Source organism: Centruroides vittatus, unplaced genomic scaffold (genome assembly GCF_030686945.1).
Source record: "Centruroides vittatus isolate TY-2023 unplaced genomic scaffold, ASM3068694v2 contig_3169, whole genome shotgun sequence".
Classification (NCBI taxonomy): domain Eukaryota; kingdom Metazoa; phylum Arthropoda; class Arachnida; order Scorpiones; family Buthidae; genus Centruroides; species Centruroides vittatus.
The window spans coordinates 35,626-57,514 of record NW_027122038.1 but is presented as its reverse complement, the minus strand read 5'-3'; the positions used below and the strand labels follow the sequence as shown (position 1 = coordinate 57,514).

Below are 21,889 nucleotides of genomic sequence, written 5' to 3'. Positions count from 1 at the left end.
AAATATCAAAGATGGCCACACAAAAATAAATGGCTCCGTTTTAAATCGCTCCAATTTTGTGGCCATTAAATTTGACTTCTTTGACTTGTTGTAAATTAGTTCCTTCCTCTATTAAAAATAGATGTAGGTTATCGGAGCCAATGGCGTTTATATTCGGGTCATCTACGCTCGTTACCACCTCTTTTTGAGCAGAAATTTTATTCGATTTCGTTGAAAAGTCGTAAACTAGTAATAAAAATCTGAGTTACGAACCAATACAAAATCTTTCGTATGTTATAGGCTACTAAAACACACTACAAATGAGTAAAAGTGGGTGTTAGCGGCACAGATAGAATACTGAAGTTTCATAAGTGAGTATGTTTAAGTTCTTTTTTAACAATTTGTATAGATAATCCATACTAATTGCTAAAAATGCTTAACCTATTTCATCTAATTTGTACCATTTTCTTAACATGTTTTGAAAATTTCTTTCTGCCACGAAAGCCTTTTAAGTGTAAGCCATTCCTGTAATTGTAAGTAGCCTTCATAGTAGATTGTACTACAAAGACCACTTACAGGACCTTCTACCATGACTTTTTCAGAGATCTTCCAGTCTTCATCGTGAGTTCAGCCAAGTCCAGTTAGAAACTTGTGCTGGATTTATAGGGCTTTCATCCTTTACCACTCAGCCACAGTGTTTCTACATTCTTGAAATAATTATGAATATTCTCAATTGGTCGTTGAAGCAATGTTAATTCTCATTTAACTATAAAATAACCCCCAACTTCAAATATTATTACTCTATTTTAAATTTATCTATGTTCAAAAATAACAGAATTTAACAATCTATAAAACTGTAAAAGAATTCTCGTAAAAAGTTTCGATTCGTAGAAATTTTTAATTAGATTTCGTCGAAAATGACTGAGGTGGCAACAGTGCTTCCTCCTTTAAAACGTGAAATGAAGCCGATGTTTATTAGCAATGTTGCCAACCATCAGCAAGCACGACTGGCAACGTCAAAAAAATTTTTAAATGAATTTTTCAAGCTTTAGAATATTTAATTAGGTGAGTATAACAGTATAAAGTTCACGAGGAAAGAGAAAATAATTTTTCAATATTAATTAGAGCATCGAGATCGAAAGTGAAGAGCCAAGTTAAGTGAATACGTGAGCTGTTATTAATAAAAATAATTAAATATCTAAAAATATCATCATAATTTTTTTATTAGGAACGTGTTATAGAAGACGCCCCATAATGACAAACGATCTGGATTACGAAAAAAGAAGAAGAGAAGGTCGCTAACTTTCTGGTAGAGTAATTATCATTAAGATTATAGAATTTTGATGTCAAGGTGTTTACCTTTCATGTAATTATTTTGCAGGAGCTCCATGAATCGTCAATTGATTCAGTTGATATATTGAAGTGGTTGTACCAAAAATAAAATTCCGAAAAAACTAATTTTGTTATTGATCTCCACGTGAATCGTCATGCACTTAACGACGTGACCAGGTAAAAGTTACCCCGATTCAGACGAAAACAGACCATTTTTCTGCGCAAGTATCATCATTGATGCAGGTAAATCTGAGAGATTTTTTATGATTATGCATAAAAATGATTACAGAATTAAACCCGAATAAAGCCATAAGCTGCAATTATGAAAATTTACCTTGCTCTTCTTCTTGCAGATTAGATATGAAGATCATGATACAGGAGTAGAGGAGCAGTGAAGAGTAGAATTAATTTCTTCATCTGGCTAGAATATCTTGATACTAATGGTAGGTAATTTAATGTTATGGTCCTTTAGATACGTGCTTATATTACGTGTGTAACATTTAAGCTTTAAATTTGCCCTAAAAACTAAGTTTAAACCCACTTTACAATATTTTCTGTAAAATTTCAGAAGTATCTCTGCATTTATGAGATAAAGAATTAATTATACGATTTTTTGTGTTGATATTCCCACTCTTTAAACAACAGGAATCTTAAATGGTGATACAATAAAACTTCTTTCAGCATTCGTAATTTCTCCAATAATCCTTTTAATTTTAATTATGGAAATCATGAAGAAAATTACTTATTTATGTAATATATACACATCATAATACCGTACTACAATAATTCATACGAAATTTCCACGTGTATACGTGACACACGGTCACTTCTAATCTGCATCGACCCGCGTGAGTTTGGAATTAGCAGATGTATCGATTCATACCAGAGTTTCTTTTGATTTCAGATTCCATAACAAGCCGCCATGAAGAAAGTTACCGGATCGGCTGGATATCCGCGGATTCGGGATATTCACCTGGCTTTGGTGACTTAAAAAATCTTGGATGGATCAAAGAAATCGAAGGCAAATGTCCTCCGGCGTTACCAACTTGATGCTCGCTTGTCAACAAGGAAGAGATGCAGATGTTAAGATGATTCTAAGCCAAAAGGTTGGTTATATCGTAGTCACGTAGCATAAAATACGTTTTTTAAATTACGTTTATAGGGGGTGACAGATTTATTTCGCGAAGATTAGCAATTTATATTGTACTAGTGGCTTGGTTCAACGATCTTTGTTTCGTAAGCGCGAAAAAAGAGGTCAGCTTATGTTTAATTTATTTCTTGTTATATAAAATGGCATGTTATCGGTAAGTCAATTTCCAGCAGGAAAGACAGAAAACTTTTTTCTTCTTTTCTTTATTTTTGAAATTAGAGTTTAATTCGTTTCGGTAATATTTCTTCATCTATCTATTGAGTTTACTCTATAAAGCATTATTTATAACAGCGAAAATAAAATAAATTTATGGTCGAGAACTTCCAGAATGCCAGTTTTAAAAATAATTTATGAGACTTTTTAAATAAAATCTTTAAAAAGTTATGTAAAATTGTAAGTTTGTTTCTGCTCGCTGTTTGCAAAAGATGCTTTGAATTTTCTACAAGTCTGTTCGGTCGGGATTGTGCACGTTTTAACGTAAATTTGACGTTATTCTGTAGAATTTTTCACTGTAAAACTGACGTAATGACATTAAATAGACGTAAAAATGTACACTATGGCAACCAATTAAACCGTACGTTTCATTGAAAGTAATATTCGCAGATTGCTTCAGCAATTATTTTAAAATTCTAAATCTTTTATATTCTAAAATAATTCGATTTTAAGATTCATTATTTCATCAAAATTCTTTTATTATATGGCGAAATTCCTCATTTAAAAAAAATAATAATAACTTACGAGCTGCGGTAAACGGCCGGCTGGATGGCCGAGTGGTTATGGTGGCATTTTCCACTCGGGAGACCTAGGATCGAATCTGATCGGAGTGGAAAAACCCTTGGGATGTTTTGGTATAGTCCATCCAGATACAGATAGGTCAAGCTTTCTCCCTCACCACCAGGTCGTCCCATTGTCCCATAATGGGCTTGCTAAAAACGGGCCGTCTTAATGTCCAGAAGGCAGAAAGCGTTTTTAGAAGTTATTTTATTATTGTTTAAATACAAAGTTAGTTATCATTTACCATATTTTTAAACACTTTTCGCCCTATGTACATTAAGAGGGTTTTTTTCACATATCCATCGTAGGTTTTCTCAGGCACAGAATGGGACGACCCAGTTGTGAGGGATGGGGCTTGATATATTCTAGAAAGACAGTCCACGAAAAATTCCCACGTTTTTTCATCGCTCGGATTCGATCCCGGGCTCCCCAGAGCGGTAGGATGACACTACAATTGCCTCGGTCATCCGGCCGTCTGTTGTTTATCATTAATGCTATCTTTTTTGAATATAATAAAGATTTAATTGAGTGGAGCCTAAATGTGGTCAAAAAGAACATAATCTAAAAAAATCTAACTCGAACCCTTTTGGTAGAAAGCTTTCAAATTTTCACTCGGTAACTGGGAGGCGGTGATTTACAATTTATTAGAAGAATTATATTGATCTATCACTTTTATTTTTCAGCCCTTCCTGGCCTCCAATAGAGACCGTTATGGAAAGACGGCTGTGCACTACTGCGCCGAAAATAGTTCCCTTTCTTGCGCCTATCAGGTGCTTTCTATAGAAAAGAGTCTTGTTAATGCTCAGGACAACGATGGATATTCTCCTCTGCACTTGGCCGTTATCAGTGGTAATAAAGTGATGGCCAGGTTCCTGCTCAGAATGGGTGCTGACGTCGATGCCGTGGATAACGAGAAACACACTTGCGTTCATTGGGCTACGGGTGAGTAATTTTAAATGGCTAACTAAGTATGTACCAGGGGGAGCTTAACAATTTTGATACTCTCAGTTTGCGCAGATGTAGAGAGTCTGGAGATTCTGATCGATGCAGGTGCTAAGATATCAACTTCCGATATCCACGGAGCTCATCCAATCCATTATGTGGCTCAGATGAGTGGAAGATACAATCCAAATAGAAGGGCTGCTCTGGGCGTGCTTCGTCTCTTGTTACAACACGGGGCTCAAGTCGACTGCAGGGATCAAGAAGGAAGGCAACCTCTTCTTTGGGCCGCCTGTTCGGGTAGCAGCGACGCCATTTTGAGCATCATTTCGGCTGGCGGCAGTATCGATGCAAAAGATAACGATGGACTTTCGGGTGATTAATCCACACATTTTAAATATAATGAGGCGCACTCTGATTTACTAAAGTTTCTGGCTTTCAGCTTTGCATTATGCTGCGAGTAGAGGTCACACCGATTGCGTGGACGTGTTGATTACTTTATGTGGTTCCAACATTGACGAAACGGATAACAGCGGATGCACGGCTCTTTACTACTCGGTGGCTATGGGCCAAGCCGACTGCACCCAGCTATTGCTGAAATACGGTTCGGATGCTGATCATCGTGATTTGAAAGGAAGGACGTGAGCTATGCACTTATATATTCTTTTAACTTTCATAAAACGCGATTTTAACAATTAATTTTTTAGACCAGCCCATTGCGGTGCCGCTAAGGGTCATTTAGAAATGCTGAAGATTTTGGAAAGCCACGGAGCCAACTTGTGGATACGAAATCTTAAGGGTGATCTTCCTCTTCACGAAGCGGTGCATTTCGGTAGAAAAGGTAAGAGAAAATTGAATTATTCAAATGAGTTTTCAGAATTTTGACTCTGATTCTTTCAGACTTAGTATGCTGGCTTTTAGACCAAAGAAACAATGCAGTCAACGCACCGAACATTCATGGAAAGACACCATTGCATATCGTAGCTACAAATAACAATATAGAACTATGTCAACTCTTAATAGATCGAGGGGCTTCGCTCAACGCTCTCATGAAAACTAGCAAAGTAATCTTTCTTCAGAGTATATATTTGAATAATTTTATGTAAATAACACCTCACTTTTTGAATTGCAGAGTGTATTGATGACTCCTTTAGATGCTGCAATTTCCCGTAGATATCGAAGATGTGCCAAATACCTTCAATCTCAAGGGGCCTTACCTGCTAATAAACTGCTAGAAAAGTGCGAAATGAGCAGGTAAGATTAATTACTTAATTTTTAGCTATGATTCTTAAAATTTCATATGATATGCACCTCTTTACTTTGAAGCAGTTGGCATATTTAACGCCGTCTTTCACCTTAAAAATATATTTAGAAGCGCAAATAAATTACATTTGCATATTCTATAATTCTTAACGTCGAAATTATAATTTTCTTAAAATATACAGAAAACTTTCCAAGAATTGCTAATTTTCGTGGAGAGAACTTCAAAGTTTTCTAATTACTATACCATTTGGGACAATTGTGACATTATAAAAAAATGGAGGTCAAACCAAGTAGATTTATGCAATTTTTGGAAGCAAGGTCAATGCAAAGTTTTACAAAAATCACTTTAAATTTTAATTTTAGACCATGAAAAATTCTAATCGCGACTAAATCAATATTATTGACATTGCAAGAGTTAATACCCAAAGCGGTGATTACGCTGCGTGATTCAGAGAAGGAGTAGTAGTCAATCTTTTACTGTTTTTGGCTTACAAATTTGAACACGAATATTAATTTTACTTTCTAGGTCATTGGTTAACCTCCTTGAAAGTTGTGCTCGACCTTCTAGCAGCGAAGGAACCACCTCGCCCATTGCCAATAGCGAAGGAGGAGAAAGTCTTCCATCCCCTTCTCATCAGCCAGCGCGCGATAGGTGCGAACATCTCGATTCGGGGGTGCACGTCAGACTGTCTCAAGTGGACATCTGGGACCTTTGGGAATCTCTCACTCAAAGTTCTCAGCGCCTTCCCACTACGCAAAAAGAGGAGGATGATCAACGAGAAGATAATTCAAACCAATTAATCATAAATAACATTTACGTGTATAAGGAGGAAGAGAAGAGCAGGAGCACCCCAGAAAATGCTAAAGTATCGGAAGAGAGCCATAGAAAAACCGACAGATTGCCCACCGTGATGGAAATGAATAGGGAATCCAACGGAACATCGAATTTCGAATATAGAAATGGGAGCAGCATCTCTTGCGACAGGGAAAGAAATATTGAAGAGAATCACTTAGAAAGAGCGGATAACGCGAAGATAACACGAAAGAGTAGAAGTGATGTTGAAGTAGCGGATCATGAGTCTGAAAGAAAAATGAAAAAATCACTCTCTATTTCCGATTTTGATCGACATTCCGACAATCTGATACAAAATAAAAATGTCAGGAACGAGAAATCTTCTCTGTACGCGAAGAAACAATTGCATGAAGAGGATTCGTATAAAAATGCACCCAGAACAATAAGGAGAAAGAAGAATAACATTGAAGATAGGGAGACGTCAACAGACGATGATTTGTATAAGAGGAAACACCATGAAAATAGAACTTTTGATAAGAGTTATCATCAAAAAAATGTCAGAAGAGAAGAGTATAATAATTCCATTCATTTAGACTGCAGGACGGAAGAATATGTTGAAAATAAGAAGATTAAGAAGGATAAAACGTCAAGAAGCGATGGCGAATTTGATAAAAATGCAAATTATTCAAATCAGAAAGATTTTCCTGAAAAAGAAAAATGGCGGAGAGATAGAAAGAAGATCTTGGAAGTTAGTTTTGATCATTTTCAAAACATTGAAAACGAAAACTATCATAAAGGAAAAACATACGAAAGATACAATTCCAGAGAAGATAACACTGTGGATTTAACGATTCCAGCAGAGAAGACAAAATATACGAAGAAAATACCCGAAAACAGCAAAAAGAATATGAAATACGACAGCTTTACTTCGTCTAGTGAAAGTTCCGAAACTCTTCCGGCCATAAGACACGCAACTAGATCGAGAGAAACAACAAAAATTGAAAAACAATCGCTTAACAGAGTTCAAGATCCCGGTTCTTCTACAGAAATTACTTTGCCAGAAATTCACGCACAGAAAACTAACAATCGTTCGAGTACTCGTCAGAATGCACCTTTGTATACTAGAACGGTTGTTTCAAAAGAAAGTCGAAAGTTTCCTGAAGATAAAGAAGATGATCTCTCATCTTTTGCTTCCGAATCAATTTCTATTTCACTTTCGGATTCTTCTGAAGAAATTTCCAAATTTAATTTGATTCCAGAAAGGCAAAAATCTAAGAGGAAAAAGCATCATCAATCGTCTTCGGGAAGAGAATCATCATCTTCAAGCTCTAACGAACAGAGGAAGAGAACTTCATTTAAATCTAATTTAAAAAGAGCGAGTGCACTCTCCGACATCACTTGCAAACACGAAAATTTATTAAATAAAGAAGAGGAAAATATGAAAAAAATAACTAAATCTAGCAACAGCCGCCCCAAGACTGTGATAATGAAGTGGAAGAAGGCGACGAAGAAAGTAATATATTATCTGAAAAAACGAAAGAAAGAAGAGGAAATTTCAAAAAACGAAAGTTTTCAAAATGGAATTTTTAAAAGAAACACAAAACAGCAATCTACAGAAGAATATCGTACGCAAAATAATAAAAATCTTGAACAAGAAAGGTATCTTCGGCAGAAACATCATTCAGAAATCGAAGAACATGTCCATCCTCCAATCAAAATAAGAGATTCGAAACTCATTTCCGCTCCTCTTGCTACTTCCGAGGAAAATAAAGACAAGCAAACTAAAGATTCAGATGATCGCAACTCTTCTTTATCAATTATAAAGAAGTCATCTGCTTCATTAGAGTTATCTCCTGAAATTTTGGAACAGAATCCTCCAGCTGATCAACCGACAAAACAAAATCAAAATCAAGCAATCTATAAAAATTCTTCGGAAATTAATGATTCGCACACAAATGAATGTAAAAATTTAATTGAAAATGCTGAGAAATATTTGGATTCAAGTGAAAATTTATCAGAAAATGAAGGAAAATCCGTTCCTCTACTTCCAACAATAGAAGAAAATGTTAAACGTGAATGTAAAGATGATGATGCTTTAAAAGTGAAACATGAAGTACAACTTCCTGTCATTATATTAAGCAGTGTTGATGCTACAGATGTACAAATTGCAAATGTCGAGAATTCGGAAGGCGTATCGTCTCGTCCTCTAGAAGACAGTTTAGAAAGAGATAATTTGCAAAATTTTGAAGAAAATACAGTAGAAATTACAGAAGTTGCTTACGTGGATAAAGGAGTTCAAATCGATCAAGAAGTGGAAAAACATTATGCATCAAACACAAATTCTTTGAAAGAAACAATCGAGTTGTCAACAATGGAGTTGAAGGAGAAGATCAGTAACATTTCTTCAACTTTAAGTGACGAAATTTTTACTACGAAGGAAGAACTGAGTAGGATAATTGATGATTCGAGTGCCAAATTAGAAGAAGAGACTAAAAAATCTGTGGATAAATTAAGAGATTTAATACTAACCATGAAAACTGAAAAGAAGCCAATGGAAAGGAAAGAAATGACGAGGATAACGGAGGAAGATGAGGATAAAACAATTAAAAATGCTAATAAGGTTTGTATTGTTTCACCCGTCATAGAAAATTTTGATCGAGAGAATGTTGAGAAAGATGAAAATTTAATAATTATTCCAAGGAAGGAGGAGGATTTTGAAAAGGTGCAATCCGAAATTGAAGTGGTACATTTAGAAGTAGTCAAATCTAATGAAGAGCAGTCTCTATCAAAGTTTCAAATGGGAGAAGTCATGGATGAAGTTAGAGAAAAATCGACAGAAGACAGTTCGAGAGGAATCTCCATCAAAGAATCTCATAAGGATAATAAATATGATGATTCTGTATTACCAGAAGAAGTGGACGGTGATGAAGAAGATAATACTTCTGAAAAGAATAAAACAGAATCAATTGATGTTGCAGAAGAAAGTAAGCAACTTATTAAAGAAACATCTGACGGAATATTACTTGAAACTCACCAAGAAATGAGAATAGACGAGGAAGAGATCTATGATACAGACGAATTGATCCTACACAATAAAAGTGAAACAGGTGAAATTGTATATTTACATTCGAAAATCGATAACGACGTAGCCAAAGACGATGGGTCTTCATTTTCTCGAGAAGTAGAAGGCAGTCTGAAGAAGGAACATTTTCAAATTGTGGACGAAGAGGACAAACAAGAAACAGATGAAAATATAAGTGAATTGTCAAACGAAAGGAAGAATAATAAAAATAAAGCAGAGAAAATTCAAGCCGAAGATAGTGAAAATAATGTAGAATTATATGGAAAAGTCGAAGAAAAAGAAATTTCTAATTATTCTAAACTCTATTTAGAGAATAAAATAGAAAACGATTATTCTAAAATTGAATCGGAATGCGTAGAAAATGAATTTAAAACAAAGATGGATAACATACGATCAGATGATAAAAAGCATTTCGAAGAAGAGCTGTCACAGAGTCAAATGAATGAACACGCACACACGACTAAAATGATGAATGAGGGTTTGTCGAGTGATCGATCATCGAAAGAAGAGGAAATTCCTCCTCACGATTCATCTAACGAAACGTTAGAAGAAGCGAAAGAAGTAGAAGAGAACAGAAGAGAGGAGACGAAGTGCTCGAGTGAGAAACAAGATCTAAAAGATTCTCGGGAAAACAAAACATTGGATGAAGAATCAGTTCAAATTCGTGACATAAAATGTCCAGAAACTGAAGATGAAGCGATGGAATCACAAAAAGTGATTGACAGAGAATCTCCAGCTTCAGAAAGTGATCAGGATCAACAATTACGTGAGAAAACACTTAAGGCTATGGTAGTCGAGGAATTTAAAAAATTAATTGCAGGAGATGACTTTGCAGAAGAGGTAAAAGAAGAAAAAATTTTAGAATGCCAAGACTTAAAAAATGAACACGAAATTGAAAAAGATGAATCACCTTTAAAAATGGACAAAGATGATGATTCAGTTGATGGTCCGAGTCAAGAAGAAAGTAAGTTGGAAAAAGTAACGACTGTAGAAGACAATAAAGATGTAAATGACGCACAAACTTTGTCTGTAACTTCTCTAGATAATGAGACTATTGTGAAAGATGTAAAGAATGAAACTCAATTTGAATCCGCTTCTGATATCAAAATTAATGAAAAAAATAATGAAGTGAGATCTGAAGGAGTTGAAATGAATGAAGAAAATGCTGAAAGCATAGCAGAAAAAGAGGAAACTGAAAAAAAATTAATAGTAGGAGAGAGTGTTTTAGAACAAATACAAGATAAATCTAGTGAAACTGCCTTGGATGATAAGGAATGTCAAGATCTTAACACGAGAATGAACCAGGAAGACAATGTTCCTGAATCGATTTCGAATGATGAAGAATATCAGCATCTAAATTTAGAAGAAAAAATTGAAGAAGCAAAAGAAGTAAAAGGAAATTCTGAAATGGTTTTGGAAACACAAAATTTAAATACCGTTATCATCGAGGAAATTCAAGAGAAAGAAACAATAGAAAAAATTACAAAACAACTATGCGAAGAAGAGGAAAGAAGTGAATCAGATAATATAGAAATTACAAAAGATTTACTAGAGAAGAAGACAATTATAGATAATGAACTACAAAGTGAAGGAAAAATTAACAATGAAGTTGTAGAAGAAAACATAACAGATAAAGATAATAAAGTAAAATCTGCGAGTGATAATGAAGAAGAAGAAGATAAAATAATTAAACATACAGATGAGAAAATTGAAGATGTAGATCATAATGATAAAATTCAAGCTGAAGTTGATGAAAAGCTTACAGATGGAGATGAAAAAACTAAAGCTGAAGTTGATGGAAATGTATCAGAGATAGATGAAAAAGCTAAATCTGACGAAAAGTTAGCAGATGAAAAAGTTGAAGATGAAAATGACGAGAAAGTAGCAGAGGGAAGTGAAAAGGCTGAAGCTGAAGAAAAAGTAGCAGAAGATGATAAGGTTGAAGGTGAATCAGAGGAAAAATTCTCAGATAAAGATGAAGAACAAAAAAACCAAGAGAAATATAATGAACAAGAACTTGAAAATTCGGAGATTGAAAATGTTAAAAATGAAAATAATATAAAATCTTCAAATGAAAAAGAATCGATTATAAATTCCGATGAAAAATCTGAAATTGGTTCAGTTTTGGATTCTATTGATACCGAAATAAAATCAGAAAAAGAAAAGTCTGACGAAGAATCGAAAAATGATAATGAAATTACAGTCATTTCGGGGAGTAATGATGATAAAAGCGTGAAAATAACAGAAACTCCCCAAAAAAGTGAAGAAGTTTCCCTGATTTTAGAAACTGGAGATATTAAAGATGAGATAGATGAAGAAACCAACGAAAAATGTGAAGAAATGAATTCTAAGATAGACAAAGAAAGTAACCAGGAAAAAGAAACCGAAGAAAAAGCAGAAGTTTGCAACGAGAACTTAAGTACTATAGAAGCTGAAAAAGAGGAAGAAGAGCCTAAACAACAACTTAAGAGTGAAGATGTGATGGAAGATGATTCACTTCAAGGGAGTTTGGATAAAGTTTCAAGCAATTCATCAGAGAAGATTGTTCCTGATGAAAATAACCAAAAAGAAGAAACTGAAGTTGGTGAAGAAGTTATAGATAGAGATGAAGTTAAAACTGAAGTTGAAAAACTAGCAGAGGAAGATGAAAAAGTTGAAGATGAAGCTGATAAAAAGGTTGAAGATGAAGCTGATGAAAAGGTTGTAACTGGAGTTGATGAAAAGATTGAAGATGAAGCTGAGGAAAAAGTAGCAGAGGAAAATGAAAAGGTTGAAGCTGGAGTTGATGAAAAGGTTGAAGATGAAGCTGATGAAAAAGTAGCAGAGGAAGATGAAAAGGTTGAAGATAAAGCTGATGAAAAGGTTGAAATTAGAGTTGAAAAAATTGAAGATGAAGCTGATGAAAAAGTAGCAGAGGAAGATGAAAAGGTTGAAGATAAAGCTGATGAAAAGGTTGAAATTAGAGTTGAAAAAATTGAAGATGAAGCTGATGAAAAAGTAGCAGAGGAAGATGAAAAGGTTGAAGATGAAACTGACGAAAAAGTTGAAGATGAAGCTGATGAAAAAGTAGCAGAGGAAGATGAAAAGGTTGAAGATAAAGCTGATGAAAAGGTTGAAATTAGAGTTGAAAAAATTGAAGATGAAGCTGATGAAAAAGTAGCAGAGGAAGATGAAAAGGTTGAAGATAAAGCTGATGAAAAGGTTGAAATTAGAGTTGAAAAAATTGAAGATGAAGCTGATGAAAAAGTAGCAGAGGAAGATGAAAAGGTTGAAGATGAAACTGACGAAAAAGTTGAAGATGAAGCTGATGAAAAAGTAGCAGAGGAAGATGAAAAGGTTGAAGATAAAGCTGATGAAAAGGTTGAAATTAGAGTTGAAAAAATTGAAGATGAAGCTGATGAAAAAGTAGCAGAGGAAGATGAAAAGGTTGAAGATAAAGCTGATGAAAAGGTTGAAATTAGAGTTGAAAAAATTGAAGATGAAGCTGATGAAAAAGTAGCAGAGGAAGATGAAAAGGTTGAAGATGAAACTGACGAAAAAGTTGAAGATGAAGCTGATGAAAAAGTAGCAGAGGAAGATGAAAAGGTTGAAGATAAAGCTGATGAAAAGGTTGAAATTAGAGTTGAAAAAATTGAAGATGAAGCTGATGAAAAAGTAGCAGAGGAAGATGAAAAGGTTGAAGATGAAGCTGATGAAAAAGTTGAAGAGAGAAATGATGAAAAGGTTGAAGACGAAGCTGATGAAAAGGTTGAAGCTGAAGCTGATGAAAAGGTTGAAGATAAAGCTAATGAAAAAATAGCAGAGGAAATTGAAAAAGTTGAAGCTGAAGCTGATGAAAAGGTTGATGCTGAAATTAATGAAAAAGTTGAAGTTTTGAATAAAAAAGAATCAATAAAAGTTGATGATGATAACGATAATATTTTGAATAAAATCCAAGACAAATTCGAAATTATGGAAGAAAAACATATACATGAAACGACAAAAAAACCAGTGGAAGGATCAGAATATTCTGAAAAAATAATGGCTCATCTCGATGCCGAATCAATGAAATTCGTAGATGTAGAGAGTATGGCAAAAGTTCGCAAGGGTGAAAGAATAAATGTTAAAGAGAAAAATACGGAAATTATCAAAACTTCTACTTCGGAAGAGTTAGGTGAAATTTCGTCACAAGTTGTAGAAAAACCAAATTTTACAAAACTAGAAAAGAAAGAAAAAGATAAAAGGATCAATTTGGGAGTGAGAAAACATCCGCTACAAACGAGAAAAGGGAGAGAAGTGGCTATAGATAGAAACAGAATTTGTAGCAAAGTCAAAAGAGGGCAGCCCAAAATAGAAGAGATAACTGTGAAAAAGGGTGCACCAGATGGTGCCACTTATCTGAGAAAGGTAGACACAGACGGTCACGTGACATACGTCGAAAACACGACTAAGAATAATAAAGTAATTAAGCCAAAGCGGGGCGGCGCATTACAGTCCAGAAATCAATGCACGGAGAAAGCCGCATATAGCAGTGACGACGGAACCAATCGGACAGGAAGCAAAGTCGACAAGAGACAAAAAACGAGCTTAGTTATGCTCAGACATGACGAACAAAGTTTAGACAACGATGGCATACAAAAATCTCAAGAGGAACACCCAAAGAAACCTGAAAACGAAGAAAGAAAGAAGCAAGATGCCATGGAAGAAGAAGAAAAGAAAAGTCGCGAAGATTCGGCAATAAACGAAGATATTGAAACGGAGGACACGAAATCTGTAAATATTATGGAAGTAAAAGAGACAAAAATAGTGGAAACAGAAATGGCAAAACACAAAGAGACAAAAGAAGTGACAAAAATCAAAGAGGAAACAAAAGTGGAAGAAGTCAAAGAGATAAAAGTCAAAGTTGAAGAACCTTTGGAACCACCAAAAGCGCCAATCAATCAACGAGCTTCACCTCGACGCGTGAAGCCCATGTCCAAAGAAGATTCTGCAATGAAAAAATTTCGTCAGTGTTACGCCAAACACAAGAACAGTTTGAAAAATGTCCTACCCGAAACTCCGACGAGAAAAACGGGTTCCACCGGAAGCTACAAAGAGGTTGGAACCACAGACACGGTGTCTTCGAGAAGAATTTCGGATAAAGGTCGCGCCAAAAGAAGTGTGCCCATTGTTAAAGAAGAGACATCGCTGATAGATCATCAAGAATACGTCACTGAAGATGCAGAAGATGAAATTGTTTCTTACATGAGTCTAGAGAAGGAGAGAAACAAAATTTTAAGGCATCGATTTAAGGATGGTTCGTCGGTTCGGATTCCTTGCAAGAAACACAAGACCGTGACCATCAGGACCACCAGAGAAGAAAGAAGTTCTCTCGGTAAGAAGATTGGAGGATCAAAAACGTGAGTACAGTTCAGCTTTTGTTAATATCTGTGTATCGATCAGTGGTATAATATCAATAATGGGAAGAGGCTCACCGAAAGTATGTCGTCACGCGTGGTAAAATAATCAGGGAACTCGTTAATAAATTGATTTCCTTCGTCACTTATTTAAAAAAAAGGAAAAAAGGTACAAGTTATGGGCGAGATACGTGATCCATTGAGAAAAGTGGGCATTCACTTAATAGTTCATATTGTAAAACAGCACATTATTGTCGTTAATATAGGTGCGATTGGGTGGAGTTTAAACCCAGTTTTGCTGTTAAAAATTAATTTTTTTCCGTTTCGAATCGATGAGATATTTCTGAAGGAAGTGTCCTTGGACTGTTATAGCTCTAGTTTAATGGATTCTTAAAGTAAATTTGATTGAATATTTGCACTTATCGATATCCTTGAGTAATTTTCAAAAGAATAATGCTTTATTTTAGAAATTTTCAGAATGATTTTATGGTTCATGTTATTCCGTAGTTAAAACATTAAAACACGAAAGATTGCATTGTTTAAAATAAATTTCAATGAATTTCATTGTGTTCTGAATTACTTTGTTGTTAGGAATACACAATGTAGATTTGCTTTATTGTTAAGAATAGAGGGAATATGTGATGTACTTTTGAATAAATAGTGGGAAATTGGTAGCTCTGTTACCATTGTATAGAAGACAATCTGTAGTGTGTATTGCTAGTGAGTAATGCGAAATGCGCAGTTTTGCTGTTAGTTGATGAAACAAAAGGAGTAGCTTCTGTTATAGTGCTGGGAACAGTAACACCAGCTAACAGAGAGAAATACATTGCATGGTTAATAATGAGCAGATAGTACAAACTATTACTAGTTTGTACTTTCACTATCTGAACAAACTAGAATTCTAGTATTCTCAGTGAACAGTATTATTTTAAGAGAATAGAAAGTGCGTATTTTATGATTAGAAGATAGTATCGTACTATACACTATGCATTTCTTTCAGAGAAGCTTAATTGGCTGAAGGAAATTCATAAATTATTCTATTATTAAAAGAGATTTCTTTCATACTAAACTAATAATTTAGATTGCTAAATATAATGTATAAGTTCCTATTAGAAATACACATGTAATAAATAATTCCAAGGTTACATTTCTAACCGAAACCTAATTAATGTAAATTTGTTTCATTAAATTTAGTGCGTAGCGTATCTTTACAACTTAAATCTTTCAATGAACGACGAATTGCTCCGAAAATTGGATTAAGTTAAGGAATAAATTCGCATTTAACTGGGCTAGCACCATAACAACTATCACACCCTTCCGGTTACACGTACTCTTAACAGAACGTGACTCATTATGCGTATCAGTCTTGCTGATTAAAGAAAAAAAATTTAAAAGTGATTATAACGAGCGCAACCTTTGCATAAATTCAAAGTAATGAACTCAGGAAACAGTAGGAGTAGGTCTAGATACAAGTCATGTAAATTTGTTTCCCGTATTCAAGACCAAAATCACAATTGAGGAAGTTAAATGGGCGCGATATAGATATCAAAATGTGAAATTGTAGAAATTTGAACATAAATCAAGACAATGACAGATGTACAGATAGGAACTAGACCTTTCGTGTCACGAGATAAGAAGAAAAGTGTGTCACCCGCAAAAATAAAAAAAGGGCAGACAAGGCCGAAGCAATTTTTAATTTCCTTGACTTAGCTCCATCATTATTTTTAACGTGACGTTTACATTTAAGAAGTCGAGATTGGATTGTTCACAGTAGACATCGATCTTGAATCAATTTAAACGTAATCCAAACTCGAATCTCGAATGAATATCGATCAGTAAAGCATCGATCTTCCTCTAGGTTATGTTTGAAAAAAAGAAAAAAAAGGTTATTTTTGGAAATTGTTACATCAAGATAAAAAGCCCACGCCCATTTTTAACGATCACTTTTAAGAATTTTAAAACAAATTATATGGAAAAAAGATCGGTAGCCTTGTCCGGAAATCATTCTTATGGTGGAAAATCTTTACAGGCGCAACGTGGCCATCCAAGCCAGTGGTCGACTTTCGACTCGCCACCGAGTGTGTCTGGATGGCGGCAAATATCCCGTAATCCAATGCGTGAGCTGCAAAAGTAATGAGCAGTCCACCTCACAAGGTACAGATCAACTGCAACTGCAGAAAATGTTTTAGGTATTTGTGTTTAGATTTATCCACGTAACCTTAGTCCCGATACAAATTTAGGACCGGTTCGCGTCGTAGTTAGGAAACATTGGGATAGTCTTCCTTCGTCTTGTTTATTCTTGACCGACGTCCTTTGTCCATTTTTGCAGTTGGACGAGAGAAGAGGATATGCGTGTGTGAAGACGAAGAGAAGAAAGTGGTAGGAAACTTCCTGCTCCTCCTATTATCTGCCCTTCTTAATTAATTAACTTTTTGCTTCGTTCACAGTGTTGCCTGAAGAAGGATTTGTTACTCTCTGACAAGATGACATCACGGAATTTCAGCCATCATAGACACGGCTCGCGCAAGTTGGCTACAATACCGGAAAGTAGCGTAGGTAAGGTTCTCTCCTTACTATTAAGTAATATAATTATTTCTATTTTATCTGTGAATAATTTATCTGTAACGCAATGTCCGGTATGTCGTTTTTCCTTGTTAGGTGACACTCTCAGGCCCTGTGCACGCACCAGACCCATCCTTCCTTCGCTGCCTACTCCCAACGTTCCACCTCGATATAGTAGATACGATCGTAGAGTCAATTCCATTTTGGATCAGATACAATCCTTGACTTCTCCAGTTAGTTTCTTGGTTACGCTGGAAGGCTCTTCTACGGCCACTCAACATCGGTTATCGATTAACATTACCCCCACTAAGTCCAAGAGCATGGACGACATAATGGATAGGAGCAGAAACCCTCTCGTGGCTCCTAGAATGAAAAAAGGAGTCAGTTTACCAAATTTTCAGAGCGTAAAACATACGTCGCAGAAAGTAACGAGTGAGAAAATTCAGAAACGCGAGCTGCCAAGACTGAGCACGCAGATGGCCAGAGATAGTAGCAGAGAAACGAAATTCAAACGTAGTCCAGGAAAAAGAAGAAGCTTGAAAGTAGAAACAAATCGGAATGCCTCCTTTGCGGACGTCCAAAAGCCTGCCACATCCAAAATGAAGGGAGAGAGCGAACCTGTTACTTTCCACGTGGACCACGGACGTTGTCGTGATACTTTCAAACTTCCCACGGATCCTCTGAAGGACAAGAGGAAGTGGGAAGTCACCTTCACCATCAAGAAAGACTTAAAAAACAAAGAAGCAGAGAAGTGAGCTTGAAAATGGTTTACTTCAGACGAATGGGATATTAGAACCCTTCTTTCGTGCCACTGCCCAAGATAATATTCCTGCCGAAGTTAACCCATCGCCATTGTAGCTTGATACTGGGATTTACGTGTAGAAGAATGAATCGAAAGATAACGGATCCTATTTTTACCGAACGAAGAAGGAAAGTATTTCTGCAATAATTTATTCAATGTAATTCGTTATTATGGGCTAACTGCTGTGATAAATTATGTACAATGGTCTGTACCATGTATATTTTTGCTTTGTGAAAGCCTTTGTATTGTTGCAATAAAATCTCCCATGTAAATAATTCATCTTCCGCACATTTTTCTCTTATTACTGATAAATATTCGAATTTTCAACTCAGGAAATTTCCAACCAAATCCGAGGTTATCTTAAATATATTTGCAAATTTATACATAAATATCCTTTCAACACGTTAAAACATTTTAAATTTCCTTCATTCATACAGGAAAGCAGTGTTTGAATCTTGAAAGATTTAAGAGAAACAAAAGTAGGCTAAAGTTTGAGTACAGGTGGTTCTCTGCTTAATTTGTAAGCCTACAAAAACTACGTAAGCGCTTTTAAAACGACGATTAGCTAGAGAAATAAACAACACGCCTACTTCTAAACTCGACCAATCATCATCGAAACACTCATATTTAAAATTTGAATTAACGGTAATTTAAATAATTTTTTCGAATTAACGAAAAACGAAGTGTTTCGTTCCGATTTAAATAATTAAATATTCACTACAGAACGTGACTATTAAATGTGTTCGTGTTTAATTACGATTCAAGATTTTAACAGCTATCATCATTTGGTATCATAATTTATGTATAAATCTAATTATATCAGTTTGAAAAATTTATAAAACTTTTCATTAATAATGAAAATTGTGATAAAATACTTTTGTTTATATAGGATACATTCTTCGTGACATATCAGATGTTTCCAGATTAGTGGTTGAATCTTTAAAGAATGCATCAGGATAAGGTTTGAATTCATCAAATTTTTATAAGGAAACCTTCGTGATGTTCCGAGTTATTTAAAATTTAATTACTTTTCAAAAAGATGTACGAGCTCTAGACGAACATTCTGCATAATACTGAAATTTTCGATTTTTTGTCACAATAACTAACGTCTCTAACAGCAGCGAGGTTGAAGCCGAAGTTTTAAACGCGAAAACATGTACGTCGACGTTCAGTGCCGCTTTCCTGTAGCCTAGAAGTTTGACAATGGCGTTTGGAATGTCGAGCACGATTCCACTGACTTTCCAAACATATGTATACTATAGAACAGGGATGGCCAACACGTAGACCGCGAAGCTAAAGTTGAACAATTTGCTTTCACTTAAATTAATGTTTAAAAATCTTAATTCGATAATTTATTCTTACAATAATACACTGTCTGTGCAACGTACCCATTCGCTTGTGCCAGTAAATATAGGTGGCGTATGAGTTGACCAAAATGGCTGCCACAAAGGGTATAACGTGCTTGACAACGTACGAGAGTTACTTGTGTGTTGTCTTTTTAATAACTTTTCTCTCTGTAGTCAAAACGTTTTATTCGCATTTGTATCCGACATTAATCTTAGTTGATTTCGTAGTTGTTTATGTCACGATGATTACACTTTGTGACATTTTAGAATATGTGGCTGATCGAAAAAGATTTCTTACAGAAGGAGAGGAAACACTAAAACTGATAACTTCACATCTATCCAGCTCTTTCTCAGCAAACAATTCACTCCAGTTTTACCACAGCTAATTTTGCTGAGCTTAAAATTCTTTTATACAAATGTTTTCACTCCATCTAATATAGGCCATGGTCAGGTTTAATATTATAAATGTTCCAAAATGGAACGTACCGTTTTCGAATATTTTACATATTTAAAATTCAAAAAAGTAATTTAACTTTAAAATAAATTGAAAGAAATGTGTATATTAAATAAGTAAATAAACAAATAAAATATAGAAAACAAAGCTAAGTAGAAAGAAATGATTTAAGGGTTTTTAAATGCCATTCTTTTTTCTATTATATATTTCCTCGCTGTTGGAAGCGCATTAGCATCCATAGCATTTAGGCAACGGTTTTTCATTTTACTTCTATAAATTTCCACCTTTTCCACCTCCAACGCAATGGATGGAGAGTGCACCGTTTAGCCTCTTCCCATTTTACAATCGTTCCTTCAGTCTGTGCCATAATTGCTAATAGTGTTGTGTCCTTTGTCAAAATTGTATGTATGTTCTCGCAGACGTACCGCCAGGTTTCTTCTAGTCACACCCACATAATCTTTTTCGATTCCTAACTGTTGATTTTCAAATGGAATTTTATATACCCCAGCTTTACCTTCCTTTTTTACGCTGTGTTTATCGTTCCGTAGCAAGCTACAGATATCAGGTGCTCTTTTACAGGCCCGCCGTAAGCGGGCGTGCAAGGCGTGCACCGCACGCGGGCGGCACGTCCATGGGGAGGAAAATTTATATTGCTGGCAAGCTCGGCGTAGGTAGTCGTAGTTAAACAGGGGCGGCATAATCAGTATTGCACACGGGCGCTCAAACAGCTAGCGGCGCTGCTGCTCTTTTATAGATCATTCTCGATTTTTATAAAAAAAAAGAGCATTTGATACAATGGTGACAAACGACACAACACAATATTATCAATTATGGCACAGACTGAAGGAGCGATTGTAAAATGGGAAGAGGCTAAACGGTGCACTCTCCATCCATTGCGTTGGAGGTGGAAAAGGTGGAAATTTATAGAAGTAAAATGAAAAACCGTTGCCTAAATGTATGGATGCTAATGCGCTTCCAACAGCGAGGAAATATATAATAGAAAAAAGAATGGCATTTAAAAACCCTTAAATCATTTCTTTCTACTTAGCTTTGTTTTCTATATTTTATTTGTTTATTTACTTATTTAATATACACATTTCTTTCAATTTATTTTAAAGTTAAATTACTTTTTTGAATTTTAAATATGTAAAATATTCGAAAACGGTACGTTCCATTTTGGAACATTTATAATATTAAACCTGACGATGGCCTATATTAGATAGGGTGAACACTTTTTATTCTAACAAACTACTTTATACCCATAGCAGCCGCCATTATGTAGTTCGCGCTAATACCGCTAGGTGTCAGATCTATCGTTGGCACAAGCGAATACTGTTTGTATTTATCCCGATGAACAATACAAATGAATGTCAACTTTTAAATTCATTGTAGTCGCAACGCATGCGCATATAAATGGCAATCGCATAAAATGGCGCAAAATCGTGTCAGACAGTAACGTGACAGTCCCTCGCTTCAATCCACTTGTTACTCCTTGTTTGTGCACTTGTATTTACTTTCAATTTTAGTTTTTATTTATTTATTCATACAGCGAACAGAAGCAGGTATATTAGTTTAATTATTGTTTTACATGTTAATATTTAACCCTATTATTTTAGAATGAATAAACCAAGTATAGGCCGGAAGAAAAAAAAAATTATCATTATTTATTAAAATATTAATGAAAAATCCTAAAATTGTTTGCCCATATTCATAGTCGCCCGCAGACTATATTTTACCGAAAAAATAGCCCCTAAGGGACAAAAGTTTGGCCACACCTGCTATAGAAAATATGAAACATGTTTCGTATAAAAGGTGTATGCATTGAACGCACAGTAGTGATATTGGTTCTACTCGCTTCCCTCCGAGTGTGGCCTTGCCGAAGGACTGTATCGGGAGATTGCCTACGGTGTGATCTGTGTTATATACAGGTATACCTCGCCTTACGTCGGCAATTGGTTCCAGGAGAGGCGACTTTAGCCTAGCGACAAGTAAATTCGACTTAACTAAAAATAACCATTCCCAGTTCTGTATTTTATTT

At 35.2% G+C, this 21,889-nt stretch overlaps 2 protein-coding genes and 1 long non-coding RNA gene across 3 annotated transcripts in view; all 3 read left to right on the top strand.

The window, feature by feature from the left end:
* The window catches only part of LOC136973410 (microtubule nucleation factor SSNA1-like), a 114,917-nt gene that overhangs the window by 89,517 nt on the left and 3,511 nt on the right, over window positions 1–21,889 (top strand). The window lies entirely within an intron of this gene.
* Window positions 321–1,406, top strand: LOC136973401 (uncharacterized). Its single transcript, XR_010880488.1, has 3 exons — window positions 321–350; window positions 1,208–1,288; window positions 1,361–1,406. It is a non-coding gene; the product is annotated as an uncharacterized lncRNA (long non-coding RNA).
* Window positions 1,484–18,326, top strand: LOC136973397 (uncharacterized). The gene is made up of 14 exons (XM_067268117.1): window positions 1,484–1,554; window positions 1,665–1,754; window positions 2,216–2,417; window positions 3,919–4,177; window positions 4,244–4,549; window positions 4,617–4,815; window positions 4,882–5,015; window positions 5,075–5,238; window positions 5,307–5,428; window positions 5,964–14,690; window positions 16,717–16,841; window positions 17,017–17,066; window positions 17,135–17,243; window positions 17,346–18,326. Exons 3-14 carry the CDS (start codon window positions 2,313–2,315, stop codon window positions 18,002–18,004), a joined length of 10,959 nt encoding a protein of 3,652 aa, XP_067124218.1. The 5' UTR covers window positions 1,484–1,554; window positions 1,665–1,754; window positions 2,216–2,312; the 3' UTR covers window positions 18,005–18,326.